General features: G+C 54.7%; 1 protein-coding gene across 1 annotated transcript in view; it reads right to left on the bottom strand.

Annotated features, from left to right (window-relative positions):
• The window catches only part of LAMA5 (laminin subunit alpha 5), an 86,018-nt gene that overhangs the window by 3,444 nt on the left and 62,085 nt on the right, over positions 1–20,489 (bottom strand). The window contains exons 27-71 of the mRNA XM_068207956.1: positions 20,214–20,374; positions 18,743–18,851; positions 18,133–18,230; positions 17,429–17,630; positions 16,897–17,023; positions 16,567–16,706; positions 15,687–15,802; positions 15,218–15,429; positions 14,894–15,098; positions 14,605–14,749; positions 13,912–14,052; positions 13,396–13,557; positions 13,152–13,253; positions 12,983–13,066; positions 12,533–12,763; positions 11,996–12,109; positions 11,591–11,718; positions 11,279–11,359; positions 10,652–10,866; positions 10,282–10,382; positions 9,648–9,828; positions 9,274–9,417; positions 9,042–9,193; positions 8,840–8,950; positions 7,873–7,984; positions 7,164–7,334; positions 6,120–6,316; positions 5,917–6,033; positions 5,686–5,840; positions 5,321–5,462; positions 5,000–5,102; positions 4,802–4,915; positions 4,507–4,686; positions 3,985–4,127; positions 3,613–3,789; positions 3,233–3,369; positions 3,000–3,153; positions 2,756–2,889; positions 2,494–2,656; positions 1,921–2,049; positions 1,572–1,723; positions 1,053–1,185; positions 624–764; positions 291–421; positions 39–206 (exon numbers count right to left, since the gene is read on the bottom strand). Coding sequence (XP_068064057.1) covers positions 39–206; positions 291–421; positions 624–764; positions 1,053–1,185; positions 1,572–1,723; positions 1,921–2,049; positions 2,494–2,656; positions 2,756–2,889; positions 3,000–3,153; positions 3,233–3,369; positions 3,613–3,789; positions 3,985–4,127; positions 4,507–4,686; positions 4,802–4,915; positions 5,000–5,102; positions 5,321–5,462; positions 5,686–5,840; positions 5,917–6,033; positions 6,120–6,316; positions 7,164–7,334; positions 7,873–7,984; positions 8,840–8,950; positions 9,042–9,193; positions 9,274–9,417; positions 9,648–9,828; positions 10,282–10,382; positions 10,652–10,866; positions 11,279–11,359; positions 11,591–11,718; positions 11,996–12,109; positions 12,533–12,763; positions 12,983–13,066; positions 13,152–13,253; positions 13,396–13,557; positions 13,912–14,052; positions 14,605–14,749; positions 14,894–15,098; positions 15,218–15,429; positions 15,687–15,802; positions 16,567–16,706; positions 16,897–17,023; positions 17,429–17,630; positions 18,133–18,230; positions 18,743–18,851; positions 20,214–20,374 — 6,515 coding nt within the window. The remainder of the gene's footprint in view (positions 1–38; positions 207–290; positions 422–623; positions 765–1,052; positions 1,186–1,571; positions 1,724–1,920; positions 2,050–2,493; positions 2,657–2,755; positions 2,890–2,999; positions 3,154–3,232; positions 3,370–3,612; positions 3,790–3,984; positions 4,128–4,506; positions 4,687–4,801; positions 4,916–4,999; positions 5,103–5,320; positions 5,463–5,685; positions 5,841–5,916; positions 6,034–6,119; positions 6,317–7,163; positions 7,335–7,872; positions 7,985–8,839; positions 8,951–9,041; positions 9,194–9,273; positions 9,418–9,647; positions 9,829–10,281; positions 10,383–10,651; positions 10,867–11,278; positions 11,360–11,590; positions 11,719–11,995; positions 12,110–12,532; positions 12,764–12,982; positions 13,067–13,151; positions 13,254–13,395; positions 13,558–13,911; positions 14,053–14,604; positions 14,750–14,893; positions 15,099–15,217; positions 15,430–15,686; positions 15,803–16,566; positions 16,707–16,896; positions 17,024–17,428; positions 17,631–18,132; positions 18,231–18,742; positions 18,852–20,213; positions 20,375–20,489) is intronic.

The following is a 20,489-nucleotide window of genomic DNA, read 5'->3' as shown; positions in this document are numbered from 1 at the left end:
TGAGCCCTGCTGCGTGGAAGGGGCACGGAGTTGCTCACCGCTTGACGAAGACGTTCCCGATGCAGCCGGTGAGGTTGCTGAGGGCCCCTGGATCTGGTGACCCCCCGAGCTGGAAGAGCCGACGCCCGTCCTGGCGCCGCTGCCGCCGGCTGGGCCCGGGGCCCGTCCTGGTGTCCTGCAGCTCGTCATCCACATACAGCCGGACCCTGGGGGTGGCAGCAGGGGCTCAGCGGGAGCCTGCGGCTGTGGGCACCCCAGTCCCTCAGCAGCACCCACAGCAGGACACGTACCCAAGGGCATCGCTGTAGAAGGCCACGTAGTGGGCCCTGCCATCTGCATAGGCACTGTCAGTGGTGACTTCGCTTCCCAGCAGGTTCAAGGCCAGCTGGCCCCTCTGGAGGGACACCTGGCACGTCCCCTCCTGCAGAGAGCATCACCCAGCAGCTCAGCAGCTGAACCCCAAGGAAGAGCCCACTTCCCCACTGCCCTCCAGGAGCTCAGGGTGCAGATCTCACTGCAGATCCACATCCTGGCTGCACCAAAATCCCCTCTTTCCCAAGAGGAAGCAGCACCCTCCCCAGCAGCCCCACTGCTGGGATATCTGGGGGCCTGCAGGTGCCCACCTGGGTGGAGTGGTGGTAGAGCAGCCCCTCAGGCTGGCTCGTCTGGAAGCTGAAGCCGCTGTAGAAGTCCCGCAGCCCCGGCACATCCGTCAGAGCCAAGGTCAGGTAGCCGTGGCCATGGACACTGACTGAGCGGGCAACCTGTGAGAGACAGCACAGAGGCAAGGTGGGAGCCTGGCCCTGGCCTTGCTGGGGCACTGGGATATGAGTGAGGAGCTCTGGGTCCTTGCTGGCTCTGGCTGTTGCTATGGCCAACCATGTGGATCAAGCACCTCACCACGACCCCTCTGCACTGAGGACATGGGAGGTTTGTGCTTGTTTCTGTGTGAATGAGGGGAGATGGGGCCTGCCCTGGGGGTCCTGTGCTCCCTTTCCCTGACAGACCCTTCCCCCAGCAGGCTGGCCAGGCTGCCAGGGCTTTGTGCTCACCAGGAGGTCCGAGGTGCACCCGTAGCTGACGCCCACAGTGCTCATGCGTTTCAGGTCGACGTATTTGCCAAGAGCCTTCAAGCCCTTCATGCAGCCCCGGATGGGCCCACCCGTGGGGAAGAGAGATTTCAAACTGCAGGAGAAGCAGACAGTGTTAACAAGGACAGCCCCAGGCAGGACACAGCCCTGGGCAGGATCTGGCCCTGCAGCTTTTTCAGGCAAAGTGCCTGGGAATCAATTGTGATGGTCATGGGTTATCTCCAGTGTCAAGGCTGCTCAAAAGCACGCAGCACAGCAAAGGAGGATTTGGTGACATCCACCAGCACTTCACCCCTCACCAGAGATGGAAAAGTTACCGTCCTTAAAAGCTCAGGATGATGGACAGGGAGAGGAAAACTTCCCCCCCAGTTTCAGCAGGGTTCCAACAGCCCTGGATGTGGCTGAGAAAGGGCCAGGGCCACCACCAGGGACTCGAGGGGAACATGCTGATTGTCCCACCCCATTGCAGGCTGGACCCACCTGGGGGGCAGCACAGCTGGGGGCACACCCCCCAGGTAGTAGGAGACAGCGTTCTCCAGGGAGTTCTCCTGCTCCACCACAAAGATGGTGAGGCGCTCCACCCGCACCAGGATGCGCTTCTTGTTATTCATTTTGAGGAGGAAAATTTGGATCTGGAGACAAAACAGAGAAATGATCTGTCAGTCTGGGGCAGTTAGGTCCATCACAGAGGAGAAGACAAAGTGTCAAGTTAATGGCTCAAGTCAAAGAACTTCTTGCAGCTCTTCCCCCCTCAAAAACAAGGGTCCATGTGCCTCCCCCGACCCTGGATGAGGAGCCCTCCCTCCAAGAGAGCCCCGTTACCTCTTACCGCTTTGTTTGTGGCGCTGCTGATGGTGAGGGAGGAGGAGTTGCTCGGTTTTGCCATCTCCAGGCCAGAACTGAAATCATAGTAAAGAGCCAGCTTCCCATCCCGGATGGCCAGACACAGGAATTGTCCCTGGGGGAGGCAGGATGGACAATCAGCACATGCCCAGGATGCAGCTGTGGCACTGAGCACATCTGCCCTTTAGCACCGGTGGGAGTAGGTCCCACTTCCAGTGCCCTGGTCACAGTTATTTGGGATTTGTTTTCAAACAGCAGCCCTGTGATGGGGCACAGGGATAACACTGCAAGCTGGAAATGCTCCTTGCAGCACTGTCTGCCCCAGCTTGGAGGGAATCCCAAGTTCTGGGGAGCCTCTCCAGCACTAGCCAAGTGACTGCTGTGAGGTTTGGGTCCAGCCCTCTCACGGCTTTTAACAACAGCGCTGAAATCCTGCTCCAAGCAGCCCTGAGATCTCCAAAGCCCTCCTCTCCCAAGTGTCCTGAACTGGCAACACCTGCAAGCAGGCCTGGGACTGTCCACTGAGGGATGAAGGCTCCCCAGCGGAGCAAGCACCTGCCTGGTTCTCCAGGAAGAAGATGATGCCGTTGTAGGAGACCACCCGGATTTCCTGCTCGAAGCGCTTGGTTGTGCCAAACTGGCTCTCAAACTTGATCTCCGCGTAGCCGGTGCCATCGAAGTAGGAGCCGTCAGTCAGCCAGGGGTCTCCCGTGGACTTGGACCTGAGATGCACAGGAGGCATCAATCCCAAGGCACAGAGCACGCCGAGCTGAGCTCAGTGCCTCGGAGCAGGCTGCTCCCAGCCCGGGCGCGGTGCCCACCTGGCGCAGGGTTTCTCAGCAGCGGTGTCCAGCTCGAAGGTGTGCTGGAAGTTGTAGAGGCTCACCACCTCCTCATTCAGCGTGTCCAGCTCCAGGCACCCGCGGTAGTTGGGATAGCGCAAAGCAGGAGGAGGCTGGGAATGAAACCCAATACTTCAAACAGGTTTCCCCTCCTGTGAGAACCTCCACAGGCAGCGCTGACACCTCGTAAAGCCCACTCCCCACTCCCTGCTGCCCGCCTCACCGTGAAGCTGGAGGGGTAGCCCCCCACGTAGAAGACCACGTTGCGTGGGTCCAGGTTGAGCAGCCCCTGCTCTCCCTTGGCCACGCTCTCTCCCTTGATCTCGTGCACCCTCTGCCTCTCCACGATCACCGACATGTGCCCGTACTGCAGGATCCTACAGCAGGGAGGGATGGTCAAGACCGGGGGAGACCCCCAAAGGAGCAAACCCTGCCCTCCCTGAGCAAAGATCCCACCTGTTGATGCTGATGGTGACAAACTGCTCTCCAATATCCTCGTCGACACTCAGGGAGGTTGGCTCCTCGTCTCCCAGTTTGTAGATCCAATGCACTCTGCGGTCCTTGAGCACAATGCCCAGGTAGTCTCCAGTGGCCTGAACTCAGGGAGAGACAGGGCCACATGTTGGCATTTGGGACAGGCAGGAGCGCTCACTGATGCTCCCAGGGCTGCACTGGACAAACAGCCCCCTAGTCCACTCCTCACCCAGGCTGATGGCTGCATCCAGGGGTTTTGTGTCCCCCACAAAGATATTCAGGGACCAGGCAAGGGGCTCATGTCCAGGCATGGACATCATTGATGCAACAAGGGCTCTGTCCACCCTCTGGCCCCATCTCACCTCCTGGCTGCCCAGGTACAACACGAACCGCCCCTCCTCTGCCTCATCCTGCTGGCTCCTGGGCTCAGGGTTTTGGATGTAGAATTTGAGGGATGTGTAGGCTGCTAAATCCTGCAGATTGCTGGGCATCCGGACCTGCACCCCTGAGCTGCCATTGAATTTCATGGGCACTTTCACCTGCAGGGAGAGAAATCCAGCCCTGTGGCACTGAACCCACTGCCACCTGTCTGGTCACTGCCAGTTCTACCAAACCCCACGAGAAAGGGACCCTGCCTGGTGGCCCCAAACACCCTCCCCTTTGCATGCTACCCTCAGGTAAGCCCTCCTCCACCCCAGGCCCCCAGCCCAGCCCTCACCCTCCCCTGAGCTCACCTTGCTGGCGGCATTCCTCGCCTGTGTGATGAGCTGCCGGATCCTCATGATGTTCTCTGACACGGTGGCATTTTTGTTCCTCCTGTTCTCCAGGCTGCTCAGCTTCTCCAGCAGCAGGGGAATGGTGCTTTCCAGGCTGGACACTGGGATTGAAGAGGAGTCAGGAGTTTTGGAGGTTAGCAAGGAAGGGAAATGCAAAGTTCAGGCAGTTTGAGAAATGTAAGTCAAAACAGTGGTAGCTGTGGGCAGTCACAGAGAGATCCCCCAAAACCATCAGCCTTGAGGGGGTCTGAGAATGCTCCGGTGCATGCAACCTCCTGCAGTAAAGCTACAGGTGATACAGACATTGCAGGACAGGAAAAAAAAAAAGGACCAGCACCTAAAACCTCCAGCATTGGCTACGTCTCCTTGCTCTTGATCTAGCGCTGCAAAGCACAGCTTTCAAAAATACTCTGGGGGCATCTGTGAATGCAGTGGCTCATATCAGACTCACCCTGGTAGCACACCAGGCTCAGCACTCACCAGATTTCCTTGCATCCTGAACTGCCTGGTTCAGGTCTTCATTTCGGAGGCCCCCATACTGATTTTTCCACTCATCCAGGTTCTTCTTCATGGTGCTCAGGGCATCTTCCACTCTTGCAGCTGTTTCGTTGGCCTCAGCAGCAGCTGCTTTGGCATTCTGGATTGTGTCCTTTGTGTCCTCTGCAAAGAAAGAAATATCTCTGAGATGTTCCAGGAGCAGGGAGGAAGCACCTTGGATCACAGTCAGCACGAAGAAGGGAGCAGAGAGAAGCAGTCCAGCTGCCCCAAAACAAACCTTGCTCCTTGCCCAGCATGTCCTGCACAGACTGGAGCTGGGTCAGGAGCTGCTCCTTCCTTGCACGGAGGTCAGCCAGCTTGTCCTTTGCCGTCTGCAGAGTGCCTTTGATAGCTGAAATTAAAGAAATGCACATGCAGTTTGCTGGAGCTCAGTCCAGCCCAAAAAACATCGGATCCTGTGAGGAGCCTCTCTCACCGCCATTGAGTTTGCTTTGCTGTCTCCTCACAGCCTCCTCCAGGCTGCTGCTGTTCCTCTTCAGCGTTCTGGAGGTGGCCCCGAGGTTTTCTGATATGACATTCTGTGAAAAAAACATGGGACTCTGAAGAGGAATCCAAGTCTCTGGCTCTGACTGCACAAAAAAATGCTCATTCAGACAGCTGCAGTGGGGTGTGACAGGGAGACCCAAACACTGAGCGTGGCCCCAGCTGTGGCAGACTCTGCTCTCAGGCACAGAGCACAGTGCCCTCCTGTCAGTTTGTATTTTGCCCATCTTACAGGGCTTCCCACAGCACATACCATCAGGGCCTCGCTGGCTGCCTTGTCAGCATCGTGGGCTGCTTGCTCTGCTTTCCTCACAGCTTCAATGATGCTGGCATAGGCATTGGAGGCATTGACTGCCCTCTGGATAAAGCCATCCTGGTTTGTGTCCTGGATAATGCTGTGTTGGAAGATGAAGCCATCAAGTGCATGGAGAACACTCAGGCTCTTTCCCATGCCCTCACAGACAAACCCCTCTGTGCTCCTCAGCACAATGCGTGCTCCAGTATAAAACTTTGGAGGTGATACCCCGCTGCTCCCCTGCCATGGTGGGGCTGCAGTTTCCCATCCCCAGCTCCGGCAGGAGACAGCCTGACTAGCGAGGGTCAGGACAGGTGCCTCACCCAGACAGGTTCCTTGCGAGCTCATCCAGGAGCCGGGCGTGCTCCTCTGCCTGCTCCACGATGGGGATCTTGCTGCTGGCTGGGGAGAACTTCTTGACCCGCTCGGTCAGGGGCAGCTTGGCCCCATCCAGCAGCGCTGCCAGCTTCTCGTACGCCTGCAAGGACACCTGTCACTGCTGAGGGCTGCCACACCTCTCCCTCTGCCCATGCCAGAGTGCCTCTGCCACTCACCTCCTTTGCACGCTCCATCATCTGCAGGAAGTCAGAGACCTGGGCAAGGGCGTCCTTGGCCATCTGCAGAGTCTCCTGCACCAGTGCATGCTGCTTTTGGAGTTCCTGGCTCTTTTGCTGGACACAAAGACCCAGGGTTAGGGACCAGCAGGGCTGGGACAGCCCTCCCTCACTCCACAGCCAGGACTGTGGTGGAGGTCTACCTGACTCTCCTCCAGGTTGTTTCGGTTCAGGCTATTCAACTCCTCTGTCTGCCTGGTTTTGTTCACGGCCTCGTTGAGGGCATCTCGCAGATCCATCAGCTGGGAGCTGTGCTGGGCCAGCTGCTCCTGGATGCTGCTCACCAGGTCCTGGTTGGACTGCCAGCGGGCGTGCAGCTCGCTCTTCACCCGATGCAGCACTGAGGAGGGAGGGATGAGAACTGTTGCTAATTCCTCTTCCTGTTTTAAACAGACTCACTCTGTGCCTGGCTGCCTTAAAGCCTGGCTCTGGTCTTGGCAGATATCAAGGCCAGAAGTGACCATTTCCACCCCTCCTTCCCTCCTTTCCAGCCTAGATAGCACAGGATCTTGTCCATGACTGTCTCCAAACCCTCAGTGCTGGTGAGAGATGGGATCTCTTTCAAACACACACAGCCATGCTTGAAAAGCTCCAGATGATGGAGAAACCCCACCTGAGGCCTTGATTACTTCCACTGTGAAAAATTACTTATTTCCAACAAGAGCCAGTTTAAAATTCCAGCTTTCAGCTACTGAGTTATGTTTTGCTAAGGCCTGTTAATCAGAAGTGCTCTCTTCCTGCAGTGCCAGAGTCCCTGGTTGGGCTCACTGCTCTCATTCCTGCAAGCATGCCCTCAGGACAGCAGAGCTACCATGGGAGCTGGCTGCTGATTGCTACTCTATGGGGACAGCAAATAGGAAGAAACATGGTGTGACTTATTCCTATCCATGTGTGATGTGAATACATGACATAATAATGGTGATTCCTGGTTCTAAGTGTTGTCATTTTTGTTCATCAAACAGAACTACCCGCTTAGTTCTGCTCTGAAATTTGCCTTAAGGGAAAAGGAACCACAAATTATCCCATTGGAGTGTCACAGGGGACTCTGAAACTCCTATAAAAATTGCTGGGGGTGCCGGGTTCTTAACAGCACTCTCTAAACACGACCACGATGTGCAGTGTCTGTGTGGGCTGCAAGCCAGACCCAGCAGGAGCTGGGCAGCCCTGTGCCACCGAGCTGGACTCACACTTCTGAGCCTCCTCGTGCTCACGCCTTGCCAGCTCCTCCTGGGCTCCCAGGCTCCTCTCCTTCATCTCCCTCAGCATCCTTTCCACCTCGGCCAGCTTCTGCCGGAACTCCTCGCTGGACGTGGTGCTGGCATTCGCTGCCCCAAGCCTGGCCATCTGCCGCAGCAGGTCTGCAGAGAAACCCACACCCCTGTTAGACTGACCAAACCAGGCCCTTCACAATTCCCTGAGGTTCTTCTCCTCACAAACCACTGACAGCTTGCAGGCAGCACTCAAACAACAAATTGCTTGAGATCACCCAGAGGCACTGCCCCATGTTTCAGCTTCCTTGGCCACTACCAGTAACACGTGTTACATCCTGACCATCTTTCTGTGCCTCTACCTCTTGTCCAAGATCCAGCCACTCTGTTTTGCTCAATTTCTCCTGAAGCTGCAGTGCAGATTGCCCCTGTTTTATGCATTTTAATAACATTTGTGGAAGTCGAATGTGGTTTTTTTTTCCCAGACTTGTATTTAGCCAAGCAGCTGAAACTCACAGTAAGCCTGGTCAGTGTAAAAGCTGGGATTCTGCAGGGATCTTCCTTTGTATTTTCCCTTGTTCTCTCCATGGCTTTCTCTAAGCACTGGAGTACTTGGCAGTGGTTGAAACCAAGAGCATGGCATATCATAGGGAAAAAAACCACGAAGTGAAGACCCTTCTTGACATACCTGCAATGCCTCGCTGGATGCTTTGGATGTGCAGCAGGAGCTGTTCCCCTCTCTGGTACATGTCCCTCGTGTGCTGCTCAACGCGAATCGCTTCTCTGTGAGTCATGGTCATCTACCACAAAAACACTGGCTTAGTTCAAGTATGAGATGGTATTTTATGTGATTTGTCAGTGGGACTGTTGCTCCCAAATGGCACACAAGGCCTGGGAATGTGAGGTCCTTGAACGAGCCTGTCCCATGCTGCTGTGCCACAGTGCACTGAAGGATGATCTTATTCAGCATCTTCAGAGACGCATAAGCATTAAATACAGCTCCAATGCAACTGGCTCTGGATGCTGGAACAATCCCAACACCACAGAGTTCAGCACTGCTCTGTGCTCTTAACACAGGGAAAGCCCCAAAGCCTGGAGCCAGGCACACCTGGGTCCCGATGAAGAGACAGGGGGCTGCAGTCTGCCTGTTTGGTACACACAGGGCAGTTTGTCTTTGCAGCTGTCTGGGGAGGTATGTCGTCAAGTAGAGATTTTCCCTCTCCCTCAGATTAGAAACAGGCAGTTTTTAAATCCAATCAAGTGAAATCAAATCTTGCTCAGTTTATACATTCTCTGAAATTGTGACTGCTAGGTTTTAGACTGGATATAGATTCCATCCATGATGGACCCAGATGTTTTGTGTTCCTTACTTGTATGTCCCTTCTATAAGTGATATTTCATTGAATTAATTTTTACTGCTCGAAGTTGGAGCCACCTCAAAAGCAAGCACTAAATCAAGGAAAACTATCAGTATCATGAAAATTTTAACAGCTCTCCAAGGAAGAAAAGCAGGTAACCCAGCTTGAGCACCTAACACTGCAACTTAGTTCTGCTTGAGCAGGAGACCCAACCTGCCTGAACTAGGCTCCTCATGGCCTTATTTTGGTTAAAGGGAGACTTGTTCTCTGGCAAAGAAAGTTGGGGAAATACCCTACTTTGTGCTGCAGTGCGTTCAGGTCCTGTGTGAGATCCATGTTCTCATCCTCCAGCTCATCAGCCCTTTGCCTGACTCTGCTCATGGCTCTGTGGTACTCACGGAGCTGGTTCTAGGGAAAAAAAAAAAAAAAAAAAAGAGTCTGAATCAGGCCATCAGGCCAGGAAACACGGGCAGAAGGTGATGTGAAGCCTTCCACGTACAGCAATGGCCATTATGGTGCCGTTGAGACCGTGGAGGCGAGCCCAGGCGATGGAGCTGGCGTTGAGGGTGACCAGCTGGCCGCGGATGGACGGGAAGGACGTCTCGATGCTCTGCAGGTCCTCCAGCAGGAGCAGGACACAGCTGTCACACACTGCAGGGGAACACAGCAGTCAGCACAGCCCCTCTCCCGGGCTTCCCTCCCCTCTTTCCCCAGGACAGTGGGACACAGACCTTCACACTTCATGCTGTCGGGGCCGTTTGCCACCAGGATCTCGTGCTCGCGCAGGCAGACGTCACACTGCTTCCCCGTGAGCCCGTTGGGGCACGTGCACTCCCCACTGCGAGGGTCACAGGAGCCCCCTCTGCACTCACACTCTGTAGGGTCGAGTAACAGAGAATCATTTTGTGCTTTTACCACTCTGGAGAGAGGGGAGGGAGAGGCTTTATTCCAGCTGTGCCCATCCACACGCCACTGCTGGGGGTTCCCTGTGCAACGCAGCGATGTGCACAGGCCCTCAGACAGCTGCCAGTTGTTTTCCTCCTTCAACAACTGGACCAGCAGCACAGCCCTGTCCCAGTGCCCCGGGCTGGGACCCCACACTCACTTGTGCAGCCACCCTGGCCGAAGCCCCAGTAGCCCGGGGCACACTGGTGGCAGCGGGAGCCGCTGACGCCGGGCAGGCAGCTGCACTGGCCACTCTGCACGTGGCAGCTGCTCCCCACGGCACCGACGTCGCAGTCACACCTCCGGCAGCCCGAGCATCCCTCAAAGCCGTAGTATCCCTCCTAGGGAAAAGGAGAACATGGATGTCCTGGTCAGCAAGTGTGCCCCTCTTCTGGGTCAGTGATGAGGGACCCCAGCTGTCCTTTCTAGGTGTGTTTTGAGTACCACAAAACTCAAAGCAACATGGTAAAGGTGTGGAGCTGCAGTGAGAACACAGACACACCCCAACACTGCCCTGTGAACCTGCTGTTCACCTGCCCAAGGTAGATGCACTCAGGAAAATAGGGTTTACTGCAGTTTCACAAATGATGCCACTTTATTGGAATGCTGCCTGCACTGCTTGCTGACAGATCTTTAATTGGCTTTTGCCACGTACAGCAGCTCATGCAAATTCAGCCTTCACCAGCTGGCAGCCATCCTTGCTTGGCTCACAGGCCTGGGGGATGACACACCAGGGTTGCCCCTCATCCCCGTGACAAGGACAGGCACCATCCCAGGGCCCAGGTGACCCTCACCTCGCAGCGGTCACAGTGCTGGCCTGTCACTCCAGCCTTGCAGAAGCACTGGCCAGTTTGTGGATGGCAGGAGTCAGTCCCACAAGGCGAACAGCTGCACTCTGCCAGGGAAGAAATACACCCAGTATTACACTGAAGAGCCTGTCAGCCACTCACAACACTTACTGCTAATAGCAAAACTGCTATTTTCCCCTTATCTATCAAAGTTAAGACAGAGCCTCTCTCCTCTTGGATTTGCTTCTCACAACAGCTTATGGTGATGACCTCTTTTGCAAGCTGCATTTGGGCTGCTGTTCCTCAGAGGGAGATGAGCAGTGCTGGGAATGGGCACCCTCCCCTTGCCCCTGGGCCGGCTGCCTGCTCCACTCACGTGTGCAGTTCTTGGCTACCACAGCGTCCCCGTAGTAGCCAGGCGCGCAGAGCTCGCAGCGCGCGCCGGCCGTGTGGTGCATGCAGCCTGAGCAGGCGCCCGTCAGCGAGTCACAGCTGCTGAACAGCATGTTGGGATCCGTGTTCCCGCTGCAGTCACAGGGCTGGCACGAGCTGCCAATCACCAAGGGGTTGCCGTAGTATCCCGGGGCACACCTGGAGAAACACAAGTTACAACAGTGAGGATCCTGCGGCTCGCACCTGCACCCTGCACTGGAGTTGCACAACTGGAACAGTGTGAGCATCCGACACTTGTAACTGCTGCAACCCTCAGGGATCTCAAAGCACTCTGTGTTTTGCCTCGTGATACCTCAGAAAGGTGCCTTTATCCCAGGCTGCAAGTCAAGGCAAAGCACACCTAAGTCATACACCCACAGTAACAGAATTTCAGCAGTTGGGCATTTGCAGGCTGAAAAGGAATGAAGGAAATGCTGCCAGAACAAAGCACACAGGGGCAGAGCCAGCTGTTTCTGTTGCAGTCCTTAAGGAGAAAACTTCTCTGCCACAGCAGTGTCTGCACAGGGTTAGTGTCTGAGGCCCCCCCAACCACAGGTGCCACCCCCCTTACCGCTCACAGTTTGGTCCAGCGTAGCCTGGCTTGCAGAGGCACTGCATGTTGGATCCCTTGTGGACACAGCCAACAGCAAAACTGAAATGAGAATGGGGACACAGGGAGGAGCAGTTACTCCTGATGTGGTGCCAGGGGAGCTGGTCACTCATGGTGGGCTGCTGGGGCCTCATTTAAGAGGCCATGAACATGGTCTGGGGACAAGGACAGGGCTGGCATTGGGACGCCTGCCCTGGTGGGGCACAGAGTGCTTCCAGTGGTTAAACAGTGAGGCCAAACAGGCAATCCCATTTTGGAATTACTTGTGCTTACTTGTTGGAAGCAACTGAAAGAGGGCATGGGCACCCAACACACTGCAGGGGTTCCTGGGCAGAGGGGCTGCCCATGTAGCCGTCCTTGCATCGCTCACAGTGGTCTCCCTCTGTGTTGTGCTGGCAGTTCTGCAAGGAAAAGGCAAGCCCTGGGCTCAGCACTGACAACAAGAAATGGTGGATGCACTAAAAACTCCCTATCAGGATGCCTCAGTCCTTCCTGGGAGAGCCCAAAACTGCCTTGCACCCTAAGCTGACCCAGAGCAGGGTCACCACTGAAACAGTGAAGCCAGTGCTCTGACTCGGGCATGGTTCTGTCAGTGCAGTTAGTATGTAAAGAGCTTTTGAATCACATGCTACAGACCTCCTAACTCCAAAATATCACACTGCTCCACTGTTTACTTACAAGACATATCCCAGAGCCTGGCAGGCACTGATCTGAGTGGCCATTGCAGTGGCAGGGGATGCATTTTCCCAGGAAGAGCCCCTTGGTGTCCCTGTAGTAACCTGGAGCACATTCCTGAGGAGACAGAAAAAGGCAGATCTGAAAAACAGCCTGATACTTTTGGGAAAAGCAAAGAAACTAAGTTAGTTTCCATGACAGAATTCCCACTGGGTTGTACTGATGGAGAAAAGATTATAAGCAAAGATGAAGATTTTTCAGCGCAGTCCCTTCCTCCTTTTAACCAGGAGAGAATTGGGCAGAGAGAAGGACCCATTCCAAGATACTGCAGCACCTGAATGATTTCCCCATCACGTCTCTTCCAAGAAGGCAGATGTAACTTCTGCACATCTCCCAAGTGCACGGTGGGAAACGTTCCTTCCTTTGGAACAAGGCTTCATTTCAACTGAAGCCTTCAAGAGCCAGCTTGGAGGCAGCTGGTACCCAGAACATGACTCTCTGACCCCTCTGACTGGAACAGCATGTCCACTTCCCCCTTACCTGGCAGGAGTCTCCCTGGTAGTTAGCTGGGCAGAAGCACAGCTCCACGTTGCTGGCACGGATGCCCGTGGCTGTGTCCATGGCCATCTCCAGCACCACACGGCGCAGGGACACGGAGGAAGAGAGCTGGGAGAAGAGTGCCCGGATCTGCAGCTGTTCCAGGTTTGCCAGCACCATCATGAGCTCCTCTCTGGACACAGGGTTGTGAGTCTCTGTGTGCCTGAAGTTACCCTGGTGGGAGAAAACCTGGCATTACTGGCAGGAAGCACAAGCATCTGAACATGCAGCCCAGCCTCCACATCCCTGCTGCTGGAATCTTTCCCCTTTGCATGGGTGAAAGATCCCTGAAGCACCTAAAATGCTGAGATCCAAGCAACTGTCCCTCTGTCTGCATGAGGTCTTGTCCTTTCCTGCATTATCTGAGCACTTCACTTGTGTGTGCAAACTCACCTCCACCAGCTGCAGCTGGCCTTGATGTGCCTCCCCTGGGGATGGATAGGCACCTTCCAGAAACATGATGCTCATCTGATTTCCCTGGGAAAAGCAAGGAAGGCGTCAGTCATCACCTCATCCTGCTCCTGCATTAGCAGGGGGCACCAGGGCATTTCTTGGGGTGCACCTTCAAAATCACGTCCGGCCGGGACTCCATGGGAATGAACACGTCACCCCTGCGAGGGTTGGAGTGCAGCTCATAGCGAAGGTGCCCACCATAGGAGGAAACCTGAGGGAGAGACAAATCCCATACGTTGGCTGCAAGTCCACACCACTGAGACAAGACAGAGACGGCCGTGTTCAACTGGAGTGTGAGCAGTGCCTGCATGTCAGGATGCTGGTGAGGTCAGGGTGGTTCCCCATTCTCTTACCTGGTCCCCAAGGTAGGAGTTGGGTGCAACCCAGTAGAGCTCCTGGTAGGCATCTGGGAGGTTTTTGAGGTCAGCAGTGATGAGCTGCTCCCGTGGGTTCAGAGCTGTCGGCACTTCTTGGCGGTCGCTGCTCAGCAAGAGCCACCCGTTCATGTCGACAAACTGGAGGGGAAGAGCAACTCTGGGTCTTCTGGTGGAGTTACAGAAAGTATTTGTGTGTTGATGCTCCAGAAGAATAGGTCCCAGAGCAGCAGAAAGGGGAATAACAAGCTCACACCTTACATGCATCCTGATGAAGCCACAGGAAAGCTGATCATCACCCCCGCCCAGCACATGAGACCCCAGAGACCAGGAAAAGGGGTGAAAGCAGGAGATGGGCACAGGGGGTCAAAGATAACCCTCCTCATGGTATCTTCAGTAGGACTAATGCAGAACAGAGACCCGAGGGCAGCAGGGAGCCAGGTGGGTGGGAACACACCTGACCTGCAGGCTCTGGTGGCCCCCAGCCCCGCTCACCTCAGCTCGGTGCTTTTCGGCGCTGCGGCAGCGATCGGTTGCACCAAAGCAGAAGCACTTGGTGCAGCCCTTGGGGTTGGTGGCATCCAAAGAAAACGTCCCCAGGCGGCACTGGTCGCACCTCAGGCCCTCCACATTTTCCTGAAAGATAAGCAAAGCTCAACAGCGTCAGCAGCTTCTCACAAGGCCTCAGTGGAGGACAGGGATGGCTGGCTGAGTGATCAAAGCAAAGTGCTGTGGTGCTGGAAGAAGTTAAAGCAGTCCCCCAGACGTTTGCTTGTACAGCACCCACCAAACATTAAATTTACCTAGAGAAAGCACTTACAAGCCCTACAAAGAGGCTGGAGCAGGCAGCTCAGAAGCTGTTTTGAGTTACTCTGCTGCCATGGAGCCAGGAGCCAATAGGGCTGACAGCTCCACCTGCAACCAGCTCTGACACTGGGCTGGACTCAGACTGGCCATCTCCCCCAGAGACAGCCCAAGGAGTGAAACTTCGTGGCCAGGAAGGATGAGGAGATAAGAGCTTTTCAGGGTGCTCTGAACCCATCACCCCATGGGGCAGGCTGGCTGCAGCTCAGGCACTCCCCTGCTCCCTCTGGCACGCTGGGCACACACAGCCTCTGCCACCCCCTGCCAGAGCAGGAGAGCCGAGCCAAGGAGAGAGGCACCACACGGAGGCACTGGGGGACTGACCTTGCAGTGACACTGCCCCGTGACCGGGTCACACACGCTCGCTTCGGTGCCAGCCTGGTGGCAGTCACAGCGCCGGCAGTCAGGGTAGTGGTAGTAGCCAGGGGCACAGAGGTCACACTGTCGCCCGACGATGTTGGGCTTGCACCTGGGTGGACACAAGAGCCAGAGGAGCTTTCCTCACCCCCATTCTGCACATTTCCTCCCTTAAGCTTGCCAAGGTGTCCCATCAGTCCAGCAGGGGCCAGGGATGCTGCCAGACATCCCCAGTGCCAGGATAAGGCTCCCTCACCTGCACTGCCCACTGTCCACGTCACAGCCTGGCTCTGTCAGCTCCTGCACGCCGGGCCGGGAGCAGTTGCAGTCCTCACAGCCGATGAGGGGGTGGCAGCCGAAGGTTTGGGGCTCACAGACAACACACTCTGGCTTCAGGGTGTGGGGAGGGCAGATGCACTGCCCCGTCACTTCATCACAGAGACGCGTCCCGCAGTCACAGGCTGCAAGGGGCAGAAAAAGGCTGGGTTTGGGTGAGCCAGACCCAGGAACCCAAGGCAAGCGTGGGGAATGGATAGAGAGCACAAGCTGGGAAGGCAGAGCAGGGGACAGGGGAACTCACGCCTGCAGTTGGGGAAGCCCCAGTAGCCGGTGGCGCAGCGGGAGCACTCGCGGCCGATGACGTTGGACTTGCAGGGACACTGTCCCCCGAAGGGCTGGCACTGGCTGCCCCGCGCCCCGGCCTCGTGGCAGCGGCACGGCTGCGCCCCGTTGTTGTAGAAGAGGGACAGCGAGATGGCAGAGTCACGGCAGAACCTCGAGGACGTGCTGGGGCTGCAGGGGAAGGCGGGAGGGGTCAGTGCTGCACATCCCCACAGCCTCTCCACCACCCCAAATCCAGCATCTCCTGCAGGCACGGGGACTTAGTGGGAGGGAGAGCCCTTTGACACTGAGAGCTCCCAAATACCCATGTTTGGTCAGCAGAGGGAAAACCTCAACCAGCCCCTCCCTGCCACACATGAAGGGAAGGCGTGCTGCTCCCTGAGGAGTGTGCAGACAGCAGAGCAGGCACCCAAAGCCAAGCATCTCACTTGATGTAGAAGCTGTTGATGCCACAGCTGCTGATGAAATCATAGGACTTGTCCAGGGGTTCCTCCTGCAGGTACTGGGAGGTGTAGCTGTCCTCAGGCACCACAAGGATGTAATCCTGCAAAGCAAGGGTGAGCTGGGTGAGCCAGCTCAGACAGACAAGCACCATCCAAAATGACTCCGAAGTCCAAGGGCACCTCTAAACTTTCATGCCTTGCTGGGACAGAACACAACACACCAAGTACTGCAAAGACCAGGGGTCACCTCTCTGCTGAGGTCTGTCCATCAGGGTCCATTTAACCTAAAGCTCCACATGAAGAACAGCACAAATTCACTGGACTAAAACCAGGCAGAATACCTCCAGAGCACAGCACTGGCTGTGCCTCAGCAGGGAGGCAATCTTTATAATCTGAAATTTCTACACAAAAAGGCACCTGGGTTCCAATTCTGTCTTTCAGCCATTTATTTATATTTTGGTCAACCATCTAGCCCTGCTGCTTGAGAATAACAAGGGCTACCTACTCATGATGAGGCCTGCCAGAACAAACAATATTATGCAGGTTTTAAAATACTGTTAGAGCAGGAATAAGGCTTCTTCTGGATCGTCACAAACTATGTATGCAAAATAACAGCTTTGATTTCTGCCTGGTTTTGATATCAGAACCAGACAAGGAAGGACACTCTCATATAGAGAAGCTGCCCCTGTACATTCTGCCCTCAATTCCACACCACTAAGGTTGGAGACTGCAAGTTCTAGGGTAGTTCAGAGATGAGTGATTGTAGGTAACATTCCTGCGGTCACACAGTGACAGAAATCCAATGAAAAGCCGTCTGCTGAAGCCTGCCCAGCATGCTCTGGGAGCTTCCTGGAGAGAGGCTCACCAGCCACAGCTGCTTGCCCTCTGGCACTCGAACAACCACAGTCAGATCATTATCAGTAACATCCAGGATGATTTGGTCCTCAGAAACCACCAGGCTCCGACACCCGTAGCCATGTGGGCAGAAATTCGCATTGGTCTGACCTGAAAAGACAACAAATGTGTTGGTCTCACATGTCCCTTGAGTCCCCATCCCATCCTCCCAGTTTGGAAGGGATAAGTCAGTCATGCTTCATTTTTGCAATCCCTAAAGAAGCCACAGTCAACCTCTGGCATGGAAAACTCCCTGGGCTTCTGCCAACCAGCAGCTTCCCCAGGTCCCTGCTCTTCTCACCTTGCCAGATGCGCCCACCGTTGATCAGCACTTCCACAGGGAAGGTGGGGTGGTTGGGCTGGTAGAAGTGCAGGATGAAGGCGTAGCGTCCCAGGGTCTGGATCTGGCTGTTAAACACCACTGCAGCCTGCCCCAAAATGGGAGAACACAGACAAAAATCCACATCTGACACCTGCACCCACAGCTGGGATGTTCTTGAATTATTGCACAGATTTGTGCTCTTATTGCACAGCTGCCAGGTCTTGAGAATTCAGTGAACCAAGCCCCCCCTGACTCCACACTCTCTCCCCCCTGATGCTGACACCTGAAAAGCTTTTCCTGGGATCCCAGAGAATCAAACAAGGTTGGATAAAGCTAAGACAGGTGAGTCCACAGGAATTACAGGTTCAGGGAGAAGTTTAAAGCTCAGATTAAATTCTGAAAATGCTAATTGATAAAGCATTAATCAACAGGTAAGGAAAATCTCTCCCTGCTGCAGTGGTCCAGTGTTACAGCACCAGCAAACCAGCCCAACCCATGCCTGTGCTCCTACCTGTGGGGACTGCAGGAGGATGAGCTCTGCAGTGGGGTCCAAGGCTGTGGGAGGGCGAGGAGCAGGCTCCACTGGCACCCCAGCTGGAGCCACATGGACAGCCTGAGCCAGGGGCACCTCTGGGGCAATGGGCAGAGCCTGGGCCCCCTCCAAAATGATTGACTGAGAAAGCTTCAGGAACCTTGAGGGGACACAGGAGCTGCTGAAAAACAAGGAGTAAACAGGATGTGAGTATGTCCAGAAAGAAAGAGAGGAGGGAAGCACGCCCTGTAACTCCTGGTGGATTACAACGTGTGCCTGCTGAGGGACAGCTCACTGCCAGCACCCCTGGGGCTCTGGGATATGGGCTCAGCAGGAAGAACAGGAGCCTGGCACAGGCATTCCTTTCCAAATATTTATCTGAAGCAGTGTCCAAATTTGGATACAGCAAGGGTCTTGCTGAATGTGAGCAAGCACAGGAATGCCTGTTTGGGGTGACACTTGAGTGTCTGCCCCAGGAGGCAGAGGGGGGGTCAGGTACAGGACCATCAGTCTGATCCCAGTCTGTGCTCAGAGGACACAAACAAGGAACTTCACCTCAGCCAGAGATTTCTTCATCAAGAACTTTAATATTAGTCTCTGAGCCTGAGGGAAGCGGGACAAGCAAATGTTTTTGGAAGTAGTCCCATTGATGCTAAAGCTAAGGGGGAACCCGAGACCCTCACCTGTTGGATGAGAAGGTGCCATGGACGCTGATGCAGTGCACCTTCGGCTCGATGAGCTCCATGGTGAACTGTGCAGCAGGGATCAGGTACATTTTGTGCTGCCACACAGGAGAGAGACACCTGGTTATGTGACAGCCTCTGCCACGGGAGCCACAGCTGTCCCTGTGCCCACCAGCCAGCAGGCACTTCAGCTAATGCCTGGCAGTCACACCTCTGCTTACTGCCCCTTATTCCTTAGCATGAGCCTTATGGTATTTAGAAGCTCCACATATTGATGGGATTCTTCCATCCTTGAATGTCTTCAAGATAAAAAAGGAACTGCCCCACTGCTACAGAGCTCCCTCTGCAAGAACAGCTGCTTCTCCCCATCTCCTCCCCACTCCCAGTCCCATGATCTACTTCAAAACACCCCACTGACCCCATTCTCCACTTGGACTGGTTGTGACACAGACTATCATCCAGTATCCAGTCCAAACAGGACTAGAAAACCCAGACTAAGAGCTGAGATCCAATCCAAACAAAATTAGAAAACCCTTCTACAGGCTGGGTCCCAGTCCAGCCTTTCCTCTCTGTGACTTCTTGACAGAGGTGCCCTCAGAGGGAGCCTTACCAGGAAGAAGTCAGCCAGATCAGAGGTGAAACGAACAGTGGCCTCTGAGGTGAGTTCAAAAGTTGCCATTCGACTCTGGGAATCTACAGCAATCCCTCGACAAAGGAAACTGTAAGAGAAACACACATTTTGACATCAGCCTTGCACAGGGTCATGACCCATTTCTTGTCCTGCCAGCTCTATGTCCTGAGGGGATTTAAACAAAGTCCCTGGAAATCTTCTGATGTTTTTTCTGGCTGCTCGCAAGAGCAAAGTTTTCCAAGGACACCCCAAACATTTGTTTCCTACTGCAAAGGTTGCAGTCTGAAGCCAGATAGGGTTTGACCTGTCTCCAATAAACCTGCCTGTAGGTCATTCCCTAAGTCAAGGTCCCTACCAACACATTCAGCTGTAAACAGATGCGCAAGATTATCTCCTGGTAGAGACAGGTACATACCTCCCTGAGATGGGATGGCCAGCCACTAAAATCTGTATCCAGCTAGAATGAATCTGGACACACAGAGCTTAGCTGGACAACACTGAACCTTCTTTTTATCACAGAATCACAGAATAATGAGGTTGGAAGATATCTCTAAGATCATCAAGTCCAACCTATGCCCTAACACCTCAACTAGAGTGCCATATCCAGTCTTTTTTTAACCACATCCAGAGATGGTGATTCTACCACCTCCCTGGGAAGACAATTCCAGTACTTTATTATTCTTTCAGTGATTTTTTTTTTTCCTAATATCCAACCTGTACCTTCCCTGACGCAGCTTGAGGCTGTGTCCTCTTGTTCTGTCAGTGCTGCCTGGTGGAAGAGACCGACCCCCACCCGTCTGCAGCCTCCCTTCAAGGAGATGTAAAGAACAATAAGGTCACCTTTAAGCCTCCTCTTCTCCAGGCTAAAAAACCCCAGTTCCTCCTAATGTTCCTCACAGGGCTTGTGTTCCCAGTCCCTCTCCAGCCATGTTGTCCCCTCTGGATGTGCTCAAGCACCTCAACGTCCTTTCTAAACTGAGGGGCCAGAACTGGGCACAGCACTTAAGGTGCAGCCTCACCAGTGCCAAGTACAGGGGAAGGATGACCTCCCTGCTCCTGCTGGCCACACCATTCCTGATCCAGGCCAAGAGCCATTGGCCTTCTTAGCCACCAAGGCACGTTGCTGGCTCATATGTAACCAGCTGTTGACCAGCACCCCCAGCTCCCTTTCTGCCTGGACACTGTCCAGCCACACTGTCCCCAGTTTGTAACGCTGTAGGGGATTTTTGTGGCCAAAATGTAGAACTCGGCACTTAGCCTTATTAAACTTCATGCTGTTGGATTCTGCCCATCCATCCAACCGATCTAAGTCTCTCTGCAGAGCCCTCCTTCCGTCCAACAGATCAACACAAGCTCCCAGCTTAGTGCCGTCTGCAAATTTACTTATGGAGGGGAAGTTGTCCTTGCCATGGCAGAGAACTGGACCCTTTCTGCCCTGAGGTGCCCATACCTGTAGGCACAGGGGTAGAAGGTGAGCGTGCCCTGCTGCGTGGCCAAGTGCGGCGAGCTCACGGCGATGCCCACGGTCTGCAGGGCGTTGGTGTTGGCATATTCCACCAGCAGCACATACTTCCCAGGCTGGGCCACGGGCAGGGACAGCTGCACTTCCACCTGGAGGACAGAGGGATGACTGAGGGACTGTGTGCAGGATGCTACAAACCAGCCTCCTCTGCAGCTCAGGGGACAACGCACCAAATCTCAATAAATCCTTGCAAACCTTTACAAG

The sequence above is a fragment of the Anomalospiza imberbis genome, chromosome 17 (genome assembly GCF_031753505.1).
Source record: "Anomalospiza imberbis isolate Cuckoo-Finch-1a 21T00152 chromosome 17, ASM3175350v1, whole genome shotgun sequence".
Classification (NCBI taxonomy): Eukaryota; Metazoa; Chordata; class Aves; order Passeriformes; family Viduidae; genus Anomalospiza; species Anomalospiza imberbis.
Note: the sequence above shows the minus strand (reverse complement) of the source record. Positions and strands in the feature narration are given on the sequence as shown.